The 12,551-nt window shown below is 27.3% G+C and overlaps 1 protein-coding gene across 1 annotated transcript in view; it reads right to left on the bottom strand.

Annotated features, from left to right (window-relative positions):
- Positions 1 to 12,551, bottom strand: part of LOC107444379 (extracellular matrix organizing protein FRAS1) — a 97,385-nt gene that overhangs the window by 27,582 nt on the left and 57,252 nt on the right. The window contains exons 36-47 of the mRNA XM_087151848.1: positions 10,942 to 11,125; positions 9,296 to 9,601; positions 7,539 to 7,843; positions 6,802 to 6,939; positions 6,426 to 6,662; positions 6,251 to 6,343; positions 4,362 to 4,512; positions 3,586 to 3,809; positions 3,420 to 3,497; positions 2,288 to 2,447; positions 842 to 922; positions 347 to 516 (exon numbers count right to left, since the gene is read on the bottom strand). Of these exons, the coding sequence (XP_087007974.1) occupies positions 347 to 516; positions 842 to 922; positions 2,288 to 2,447; positions 3,420 to 3,497; positions 3,586 to 3,809; positions 4,362 to 4,512; positions 6,251 to 6,343; positions 6,426 to 6,662; positions 6,802 to 6,939; positions 7,539 to 7,843; positions 9,296 to 9,601; positions 10,942 to 11,125 (2,127 nt within the window). The remainder of the gene's footprint in view (positions 1 to 346; positions 517 to 841; positions 923 to 2,287; positions 2,448 to 3,419; positions 3,498 to 3,585; positions 3,810 to 4,361; positions 4,513 to 6,250; positions 6,344 to 6,425; positions 6,663 to 6,801; positions 6,940 to 7,538; positions 7,844 to 9,295; positions 9,602 to 10,941; positions 11,126 to 12,551) is intronic.

Consider the following 12,551-nt stretch of genomic DNA (forward strand, 5'->3'; position numbering starts at 1 on the left):
TTTTTTACAAAGAACTCCTTTTTGATAAAAAGTTTTTAAAAATGTGTGAAAAGTATTTTTATTTTGCCCAAATAATCCAGAGATTTGGCGAAATGTTCAAGTATAATTAATATTTGGAGCTCAAATTAATGACTCTTCCCCAGACTAAACAATACTAAGAATATTATCTCGATCGCGACTGTTATGTCTTGAGATTCGTTAGAGAAAGGTACGCTTATTCTGAAAAAAAAAATCAATTTTTGTTGTATATCGTTTTATCAGAATTAATAACCATACTTAAGGTCTGACCGTTAAATAAATACAATTAAATATAACATGATATAAAACCATAATCATAAAACGCAACCTCTACTATGCAATCAACTGTGGTTATTCCAGCAGGGAAAGTTATAAAAGATTTGTAATTAGAGAAACGACTGATATAATCTGATCCAGATCCTAGCCCATCTTCAGTGTTTCCTCTAGCAGTGATGTCCGAAGTAACACACATTAAACTGATTTCTTGTCTAAGGTCACCTGAAATAATAGTATATACATTGATATTTATATTTAAATATATAGCTTGGTCATTATTAGTGTTTTTTGTGGTTGGTTTTTACCATTATTTTAAAATGCTGAAAGAAATTTGCATTCTTATTTACAATTTAGCAAGAAATAATTTAATATTAATTTATTATACTATCCATAACTCATAAAATTACAAAACAATAAGCAATGATATTTTTTTTGCGTATGCAGCTTTCAAGTATTTTGAAAGAATAGTTTTTGCAATGATATTTATGCTTGAATAGCATTAAGATTTGACATACATACATAAATAAATAATTAATTTATTCATTACCTTTGCGTTGAACTGGAACATGAAGTTGAAGCTCACTTTCATTAACTTTAAACACAGCATCTTTAAAACTCAAAGAAGGTTCTAGAAAACAAAATTATGAAGAAAGTATAGAAGTAATTAATAAATTAGTTCTATATTTTGCATTTGGCTTGCATATTGCGATATTTTTACACCATTATGAACACAGCATTATTTATTTAAACTAGTATTGTTAAAATTTATATCGCAAAATATTTCCGTAGTTATTTATGCTTGTTTAAAGCACCAAAATATTCGAATTTATTTTATAAAAAGTACACTACTACACATGAAAAAAGTTATCCAGAGGTTGTAAAGCGTGTTTTAACATACATTTGTCATTAAAAATGTATGGGTTTTATGAAATATGTTCGTTAAGGGTTTTATCACTCTGTACATACAGAGAAATGAAACTAAAGTAGCATGCGCACATAATTAAGAATTTTGTCGAATATGAATGTATTTAAAGTATGCAGTATGTATATTATGTATTTGAACTAACAATTTTTTTTCGGGAATTGATTTGGAAAGCATCGTCTAGTTTTAATAAATAAGTAGTTTTAGTAAGATGCACACTTACTGATTTATACTTAGCAACGAACCCCTTGATATATTTTAAGATTTTAAATGTAAACACGAAATAATTTATATTTACAGATTAATAATAATAATAAAAAAGTAGACTAAAGTTTGGAAAAATAGTAAGTTTATTAAGCAGGCAAGCTAAAAAATATTACTTTTTTTACGTAATATAAATTGATGAATTTTAAGTGAATATATTTTTCAAACTAAGCAGACCGGTTTGCAATTACTGCTGTTAATATATAAAGTCGAGGTAAATGGGTGCATGAGATTTACTAAAAGAAGCAGAAACTAATTTACTTTTGGATAAATCTAAAAGGATGGTTTCAGCAGCAAACAATCTTAAGCTTGATGATTTTAACCCCTTTATTGAACTGACTGACTTCGATAATGTAACAATCAATTCAGTTTAATGTTCAATTTTTAATTACGTTTTGTCCCCCTATCTAATACAATTATTTGAAATATCGATTATGCAGGTTTTGAGTCTTAATTTTTGACAATGATTTTAAAATCATATATTAAGAGCAGAATAACAGAACACCTGCGTATCACTCAGGACTGACTGATTTCCATACAATAATAAAAAAAATTAAACATTGCTAAATTTTTTTATTCACAAGAGCAGAATATTCAAATCATGATTAAAATGTAATTATTATTTAAAATATTAACAAATGAAAACGCCAAGTTCATTTTGCAATATCTAAATAGTTAACGAACTAATTTTCTCACATTTAAATTTTATAATCAAATGTTAAGAAAAAAAGTTTAAAAATTACAATAGAAAAAAATCAAAAAACGAACCAGGAAACTAATTGTAAAATATTTAATGTATATACCTACCGTCTTCTTTATCATTAACTTGAATCACAGCCTCATTGATTTCGCCAACTAAAGAAGAACTCTGTAATTCGATCGTGTACTCCCTTAGACCATCAAAGTTAGTGTCATCGACCAATTTAAAAACGCAATTTTTTGTGCTATTGCTTACGTCGAAGTAAACCTAAAAAGTATTGCAAATTTGGTTAATTTATGCTAACTTATTGATGTAATTTGGCAAAAATCTAAATTTTAATAAATAATCTAATTGAAACAAGTGTAAATTTTAATTATGTATATATATATATATATATATATATATATATATATATATATATATATATATATATATATATATATATATATATATATATATATATATATATATATATATATATATATATATATAAAAAATAACTTAGGAAACTATTGTCTTTGTCTTATGCGTTCAGCCTGAACGTGATCCATTTAGCAATCTTGACAATTACAGGAAAACTTGGCTAACATAAAAAAAGAACAAAGGAGACACTGTTAAACACAAAAGGGTAAAATTGTTTATTTTTAAATCATCGTTAAAGAGAATGCATAAAAATATTTTAAAAAAAATTGTGGTAGATTTTATTTTTGGCCAACATGCATCTTTTTAAGCGCAAGTCGGTTAAGAAGATTAATGGATTTCATTTTTATAGTAAAAGTTTTTACATTGTATAGTGTAAAAAGTAAACAAAAACATAATTATTCAACCTGTTTCATATTGACTACCCTTAATATGTCTATTTAGAATCCTTGTCACAAAGGAAATTTAAAAAGAATATTTAGTGGTTGCAACTTAATATGCAAGTGAGGAAAAAACAAAATCTTTTTTCGAAATCTGTCAAATCACTAGAATGGAAATGGAATGTAAAAAAACAAAACCAGTTTAGTTACCTGATGAAATTTGGAGTTGTTTCTAGTAATCACTTTTCAACTCCTTTGTTTTCTCTAATAATTAATCAATTAATCTGATTTCATGTATTTTGCACCGTTTTTCTCTGTAGTTATTCCTATCTTAAATATTAGCTGACATTTAAACTTTTTGACAAAGATTCTAAATATAAGCATGAAGGGTGGTCAGTGTGTTTCACTCTGCATGCTTATGATAATTAAAACGAAATACTTCATTTGAGACGTGTATTAGAATATCTTTATCTCTCTTCGCCAAGTTGTCCTTGATTTTGCATAATGCTAAAGTATCCTATAAAGAAAACAGAAAAAAAAATTAGATTATTAAAAAACAAACTTTTCCCTGTAAAAATTATAGCACTAAAAATGAATGAACTCACCCAGCAATATCCTAAACATTTTATAGGCAATTCCAGAAAACCATCAACTTCTGAGACGTTAAAAGATGAAATTTTGAATGAAACACGAGACCACTCCAGAGTAAATAAGTTATTGAAAACTTTATTGGGTTTGGTATCTTCAAATGAAAATATGAATTCATCCTTCGTTGACTTATAATTATCGTCTTTTAGAATGTATAGTACTTTATATTCATTTATATCTCCTAAAAATAATTTAGTTAATCAAAAATAAAATATTTAATTAAAGAATACAATATTTAATTAAAAATAAAATATTTTATGCCTAACTTTTATTAATGGGTCACTCTACGATATTAGAGTATATCTCTTCTGAGGCAGAATCTTTACTTAGCAACCACTTAAAAAAATCTAGTATTAACTAGAAGAGACTAAGAATTTTTGTAAAACTTTATTTTATTGCCTTTAATTATTTAAAATTCCCTCGTAACAAAATATTAATTTAAAATTTTTTCCCCTTAAATAGTTTATTATTTAATATATTCACTATAATCATCAACAAGATATCTGGATTAAGTCTTTGATACCAATTTCAACAGTATATCATATAATATATTATGTGATATATCTTTATTTCAGTTATTTTCACTCTGTATTTATTTTATATAATATGAATATGTGAATTTAAAATATCACCCCCTTTTCCCAAAAAACATTACAAAGTTAAAATTAGGAAAAGTAGACCACATATTTGTGATTAATTTTGTGGTACATTTTTTAAAAGTTAGTTTCATTACTTTGTGTGAATTGAGTTATCTTCTGTCCTTCCTTCGTAGAAAGTTGCAGGTAACCAAACTGGGGTTGTAGTGTAATGCGAAATATGATATCCTCTGTACTTGTATCTGAATCTTTAACAAGAATGTTATCATTTGTAATTAAACTCCACACCTAAAAATAAAATAAATCAGTAATTCATAAAATATAATATTAAAAGTGTTGATTTAATGTAACGTTTAAAGTCTTATTTCTTAATGTGTTCGTAGTAATAAAATGTTTATTAATTTGATTTCTTATAACTAATTTTTATTTCATCACTCTCAGCAATTTATCTAAGTAACTATATTCAACAGATGAAATTTTATGAATACATAATTAGTTTTATCACATTTTATCTTTATCCATGAAATATGGTTATCTAAATATCGTTAGTCTAATTAATGATTGTTATATGAAATTTACTAAATGCAGTCTAAATTTATTATAAATTAATTATTTTATCAAAATATGGCAATTTATCAGGAAATAATAATGTTTCCTAGCAACACATCGTGATAATAAATACGTGTACAGTGTGCAAAATAAAAAATATATCATCCTGAATAACTTTCGTTCTAATAATCAGATTTTCACATACTAAGAGTCAATCTTTATGGTTTCTGGGGGTGACTACAAATATGCTTATTAATTATCACTGAATATAAATTAAGTTAAGAAATCAGGCACAAAAGCCCACTTTCTCTGAATAAACATATATTTTTTCTACATTTTTAGATTCTGACCTTCAAAATAGGGGGGGGGGGTGGAATCTGGAAATTGTGGTTCTAATAGTTTAGTCAGGAGAGCGTTAAAGAGTTTGGCCCCTTTAATGTTAATTTAACTTTTAGCTTTTTTGGTCATATCTTTAAAACTAATCGCGAATTCTTTCTTTAAAAAAATTGCATTCACTTATGAAACTCGTTTACCCAAAGATAATTTCATGCAAAAATTAATTTTCAATAATTACTTATTATTTTTTATAATTTAATTTAATACTGGACGAGAAAATTTTGAATTATGAGCCATAAACTTTTTTTATTACATTAATCTACGAATTTTTCTAAAGTGCAATCTAAAGTTTCGACTGTTTTTATCATTAGTATAAGCTGAGTATAAGCTGAGAAAAATGAAAATTAATTACTTAAAAAAATAATTTGGTGACAATGAAAAAATATTTAAATGGAGTGATTAATGCTTAAATTTGGCAAATTTACAAGGAACTTGACTTGCACAAGAATAGTGTAATGCTCATTAATAGTGTAATACTCATTAATGTTGAACTTTCCTTCATGATTTTTCGTTGTTTTGATTCAATATCGCTTTCTTTTTTTAATTATAAAATATGATGTTTCTTTTTAAATTGTCTGCTAATTTATATTTAATTTAGTAAAGAGATTTGGATAAAATATTATATTTAATGAATGCCAAGCAATACTCATTAATAATGAAATTTCCTTCATGATTTTTCGTTGTTTTGATTCAATATCGCTTTCTTTTTTCAATTATAAAATACGATGTTTCTTTTTAAGTTGTCTGCTAATTTATATTTAATTTAGTAAAGAAATTTGGATGGAATATTATATTTAATGAATGTCAAGTTTTATAAAACTATGTTTTTGATTGAATGCGGTTACGCATCTGCTTTTTTTAACTTTAGTTTTTAATTGATTCATTCCACAATTGATTCTATATCAGTAATATGCATAAGTATGCATTTATTGGGAATAATATATTTATCAGTTGTTCAATATATATTTTAACAACCAAGCAATAAAAATATAAACGAAAATACTAGTTATGTAAAAGGCATCATTATATCGTATTGAACCTAATTCTTATGACGATTAACCGTAATATCTTTATTACTTACTTTTGTGCCGTTTTTTCCTAGAAATTTTGATGCTTTATTCCTTATTAAAATTGGAACAACATCGTCAACTTGTATAATATTAATAGGGAATATCTGCAATAAAGAAAATATTTTAAGTCCGAAAATATTAACATGAAATTTTTTCGATATCATATTGTTTGCATAAAGAACTTACGAGTGGTGAATTTGATGTTATGTTGCCTTTTCCTGATGTAAAAATATAACCCTTATTTGAATTATCAGAAACTGTGAAAGTTAACTCATCTACTTCTACATCTGATCCGCCACTTTGATAAAATATCTTCCCCTGCTTCAAATCAGCAACAGAAAAAGAATCGACTTCAAAACCTTCAGAGTTTCGGACAAAGCCATATTTTGGGGGTTCTACCACGCGAAAAATGATATCTTCGTCCTAAAAAAAAATTTTAAATAAGGTATCAGCACTTATTAAAATAACTACAGCTAGTACATGATTTCAATTTATTTTTCCTTGTTCAATTATGATATACAAGAATCATATTAATAAAAGTTGAAAACATTTTGAAACATACTTGTGTATCTTTATTCACGATGTCCAACTCAAACTCCGAAATGACTTTAACTGATCCTTCCTTGACGTACAGTGGCTTTATTTTCAGAATAGGAATGTTTGATTTATAAATGATTGATATGTAAAAATTGTGATGAGCCTGTAGTAGATGTCGAAAAAAATTAATAAAAAATTGAGTTAAGAGAATTATACATTATTAGAATGCGTGTTTATAACTTCAGCTAAAAGAATTTTTAAAAAAAATTGAAAGTCACGTAATTCAAAAAATAATTGACTAAAAAATGAAACAATTTTATTTTTGCCACACCTATATTAAAAGATGGTTCATACACTTAAAAAAAAAAGATGCGGTGTACATTTAAAGTTCTCAAGTTAATGGTACAGTGAAGTTCTTGCGTAATAATAAAGGGTCCACGCTTTTTGTTTTAGGTGTGACAATTAAAAATCTTATTTTGAGCCTATTTGAAAAAAGTGGTTTACATAATCTTTTTTAAAATTTCAATATTTATTTTATTTTATTTTTGTGTTTGTTAGTTGTGCCTAAAAAAGTTAAAAAAGTTTGCTCACAATTGTCAGAATGTGTTTGAAACTTGCTTTATTTCATTAAAATATGCATATTGATAAAATTAAAGCACTTTAGTTTATGAAAAAATGGTCGAAATTTTGAATGCAGGATAGTTCCTCACAAACAAACAGACACGATATAAGTAAATTAAAATTTGGTAATAAAATACTTGCCCAGTTTTTACCATCACTGATTGTAAAGCTAAAATGATCCAAAGAATCTGAGGTATTTTTTGTGTGAACGTAGCATATGATTCCTAGTTTAAGGTCACTTAGCTTAAAATCTGTTATTGACATTTCATTTGTTTTCTTGTTTTCCAAGTACCCATAGGAAGGTACTGAAGTTAGAGTAAAAATCAGGTCCAAGTTTTTCTGATGCTCATCAGTGGCTGTTAAGTTATTGTGTGTAATGCAACTGCTTTGGTGTTCTAAGACTTCGAGTCCTGTGTTTCGAGTGATGATAGGTGGAAAAATATCATCTAAGGAGAAAAGAATAAGGATTACGCATATTCACAGACTGTTGTTTATGAGTTATTGAAGAAATGAGTAGTAAAACATGAATGAGAAATTAAAAACCCTCAATTTTTCGGGCTTAAAAACATGATATTCTGCACATAGAAATTCAGAGTATAGTGCGAAAAAAATAAATAAATAAAAAATGAACTACCTGAAATAACGTCTTGTTAACGAATATCTTTCACGTATTAAGACTCAATCTTAATGGTTTGAGAAGGTGACCTTAATTATCCTTATGACTAGAGCAGGCGGTATTTTAAGTTACGAAATCAAACATATAAACGTACCTTTTCTGAATAAACATACCTTTTATTCAACAGATTTGGCTTCCTTACCTACGAAATACAGGGGTGGGGGGTAGCTGTAGTCTAGGAAATATGGTTCTAATAGTTAGGTCAGGTTTTTATATCATTTCAAGAAAGAAATTTTATATTACAAAATATAAAATTTGAACTAACCCAGTTATATAGTTCCTGAGAAATTTGAGAAATTGAAATTTTGAAAAAGTCAGATATTTAAATTTTGATTTCTCAGAAACTATTCGACAGATTATGTTAAATTTCATACGTTGCCACATAAAATTGAATTCTTTAAAATTTATATGCCATTCAATTACAAATGTTTTAGATTATCATTAAATAAAATAATAAATAATTATCAAAAATCAATTTTTGCAAGTCAGTAATTGCCTTTGGATAAACTAAACTTATTATTGTGCACGAAAATGTTTCGTTTTGTTCAAAAACTTGAGACATGGCGAAATACGCAGAAACTAAAGTTAACATTAAGGGGTCTAAAAATTGGAACACTCTCCTGACCGAACTATTGGGACCATATTTCCAACATTGCGGCTACCCTTAATGTTTTGAGAGCGAGAAATTAGAATACTTTGAATAAAAGTCTTCAACTTAAAATATCGTCTACATTAATTAATTAATATATTTGAACCGTTAAGCATGAGTCCTAGTGAAGGAAAATCCAATGATGAAATCAAAACTTATTCAGGGTATTTCTTTTTTCTTTTCTTTTTTTGCAAACTATTGAGCATGTGGCATAGAAATTCATAAAGAGTATTTAAACGAGATAGTTTTCTATGAAACAAATATGTCTTGTTGAAATTAAGTATAATTTAATAAAATTATTAGTATGTATTATTAATATATATTAGATGGCGCCACTGGAAAACAACAAAAAATCACACCTTCTCTGCCTTAATGGCCAACGACGACAACAACAACTATATTTATTTATAAAAGTTATAAATTATTTAAAAATAGTGCCATTAATAACAAATATAAGGAAATATATCTATGTTTATTAATATATTGATTGGAGAAGCATTTTTAATTCTGCGAAAAAAAATCTTTTCAAAATAATTTTTGTTTATTTTGAAACAAATAAATTTGCATACTCACCAGAAACCGTAATGAAAAACATTTGGTTCAAAAGTGTATTGTTCGCAGGATCACGAATATTAAACCGGAAATGATGAACTCCTGTTGATCCATTTGCATTGTGATGATATTTAAGATTTCCCAAATTAATGTCTTCCTGGGAAAAAGTATTTTTTCCTTTAGATGACAACTGCTTCACCTCTCCATTTGTTGTCAAAAAAAGCTGACCAAATAGTGGGTCCGAGGTCAAAGAAAATAGAAGAAGGTTATCTGGACTATCGATATCAGATGCACTAAGAGTGTTATTATTAATAACCGTTGAATTTCCTAAAAGAAGGAAATAAGACATGTTTAGAAAAAATAAGAAATTAATTAACGATTAGCATACGTTTTTGTAGAGAAATTTTCTCGAATGTTGTTGAGAGAATATCATTTATCTAATAACCAGCAAATTTATTTAATATTTTTTAAACTTTAATTTAATATAATATGGAGCTCAAAAAAACTTTAAAGACGCAAAACATCGCGACTATTTATATTAAAGGGAAAACTTAAAATTTGAAGTTCAATGTTTAGTATGAAGCATTAGAAAGAAGTTCGATAAATAAAAATGCACTTTAAATCTATTTTAATATAAATTTTATTTAGAAAAAAAAATGAACTTTAGTATATGAAAACGTTTTTGATAAAAAGTAACTGTTTGCCTAAACATTACTGCTTCTCAGGTGATGAATAGAGCTGCCTTAGCTGAGGTCACTTTACCTGTCCGCTGGCAATCCATAAATGATCAATCAGTTGGATAGCAATCAATAGGAATAGGTTTCTATAGGGATTGGAATACTTATCATCCAATAGGAATAACACAGACAGCTAGTTGCCATTCACAACTGCAAAATTATGACATTTGATTTATTTATTCCACTCAATGATATAGTTCAGACTCTGGATTGGACAACTTTATAAGCTTATTTCCACGAATATAAAAAGTCTTCGAAATAGGTAAGTCTAAATTTTATACTATTTATCTTCAAACACGAAATTTAATTTAATAGATTGATTATAATTTATGTTCTTATAAATATTCGTGAAAAAATCATCCCATAAATATTTTATATAAACTAACATCAAAACTTCGATATATATAACTTTCTATATACCTATAACCAAAACAACTTTAAAGTAATATATTTACTTTCTGGATAGAAAAACATTTGGGAAGCACCTTGAAAACATCTGAGTTTAATCTTTTTACAATCACACGTGTGAAATACGATAGTCTCGGATACAATGATTATTCATTCATTCGTAAAGTTCGAGTAAGTTGCATAAGTTATAGCAAAAAATAACAAAACAGAAAGTATATTTAATAGCATTAACGAAGAATAATGTTAACGTTACAGTGTCTAAATTGATTCTGAATATTAATTAATAATAGATCACTGAGCAGAGCACCATCTGTGAGAATGAGAAATCAATATTATTAACAAAATGAATTTTATTTCATATTCTGTAGTAATTGGTGAATACAAGCTATGAGTGAAATTTTCTAAAGGACGTATTTCTTAATATTCAAATTTTTCTGCATTTTGATTTTTTAAAATTAAATGTACGGATAAGATTCAGAAATTCATTTAAAATTAATAATATTCTTCAAATAAATAAATTACCAGGGATTAATTCTACTCCTAAATTTCTAAGAATGAAAGGTGTTTCTTTATCTGTTTCAAATACTAGTACATGTATATCAGACACGATAGTATGGTGTCCGTCACTGACTGAAAAAGTAAGCGTGTCATTCTGCACTGGCTTCTTTCCACTGTGTTCATAGAAAAGCAATTCGTTCATAATATCCTAAAATATAATGAAAAATTATGTTAAATGACTTGAATTAAAAAGAATATACGAAATTATTACTTGTTATCGTAAAAGATAAGTAGTACATGGATATTCAATTGAAAAGAAATTACTTATCGTTTTGAAAGTGAAGTAATGAACTGATATTTAATATAAAGATTGAAATTCTGACGAAGTTTTCAGTAGTTTAGTAAATCACGTTAAGCAATGAATAATTATAACAGGAAGTTATTTCAACCAGTAGATAGAAGAAAATATTTACGAAGCCGTCTTATTTGAATAAGGAAATTTTTTATTTAAATATAGTTGAGAAAAATACATATCATCAGCTTAGTTTTTTGCCAATAATGCTTGCTCTATGAGACTATAAAAGTTTTGATAAGCAAGTCAAAAAGTTTTGGACACATTTTATAGTATAATATTGAACTCATGAACTAAATTGGTAAGGTGGTTAGGGCACTGAGCTATCATTGTGAAAGACAGGGGTTTTATCCCCGGTTGCGGCTTGAAGGCTACTTAGTACCAATTCGATTGTTAAGTAAAAGTGGCTGATGAGCAAAGATGCACACATTTTTAATATCATGATGTTGCTTTTGAAAGTATGGAGTCTTGATCTCAATGAAAACCATGACTAAAACTAGCTGTTGTAGTTCGTAGTTTTTTTTTAATTTAATTTTTTTTTGTATAATGTCAGTCGTAACCTTTTACAAAAGAAATAACGCAAAATTCTACAAAAACTAATTCACCATTTTATTATTCTTTTCCATCCATCGTCCAAAAACCAAAACAAAAAAAAATGATCATATCTATAATATCAAGCTTTTAGCTCGCAACATCAGAAAATGCGTGTTATTACATCACGTGACCCTGACACCTTCCCCCCAGAGTCATATTAGATCCAAAGATCGAATATGGCAAATAATTTAAGGGTCACACTTTACACATAAACAAACTATGTTTCACATTCACCCAAATATTCACTGAATCTTAGGTTTAACTTAACACTAGGTATTTACTTTAATCACCTAATAATAATAATAGGAAAAAATGTTCAGAGTCTTATTTTAGTTTATATTTACAGTCTGGACAATGCATCTGCATTACTAAGTTTCGATCCTTTGATGTGACTTGCCTCAATATCATGGCGTTGAATGGCTAACGCCCATCTCTGCAACCTCGGGCTTTGGGGTGTCGCACTCGTCAGGAATACTAGGGGATTATGATCAGTTAATAAAATAATCTTAGCACCACAGAGTAAGGTTTCAAATCTCTGCAAAGCCCAAATAATAGCATAAGCTTCCCTTTCAATTGTAGACCATTTCTGTTGAGTTGAATTCAGCTTCTGGCTACCGAAAGCTATGGGACGAATATTTCCTTCTTCATCTAACTGACCTAAACAACATCCGACCGCATTTTGAGATGC

Source organism: Parasteatoda tepidariorum, chromosome 9 (assembly GCF_982258835.1).
Source record: "Parasteatoda tepidariorum strain Cologne lab strain chromosome 9, Ptep-v5.0, whole genome shotgun sequence".
NCBI classification, from domain to species: domain Eukaryota; kingdom Metazoa; phylum Arthropoda; class Arachnida; order Araneae; family Theridiidae; genus Parasteatoda; species Parasteatoda tepidariorum.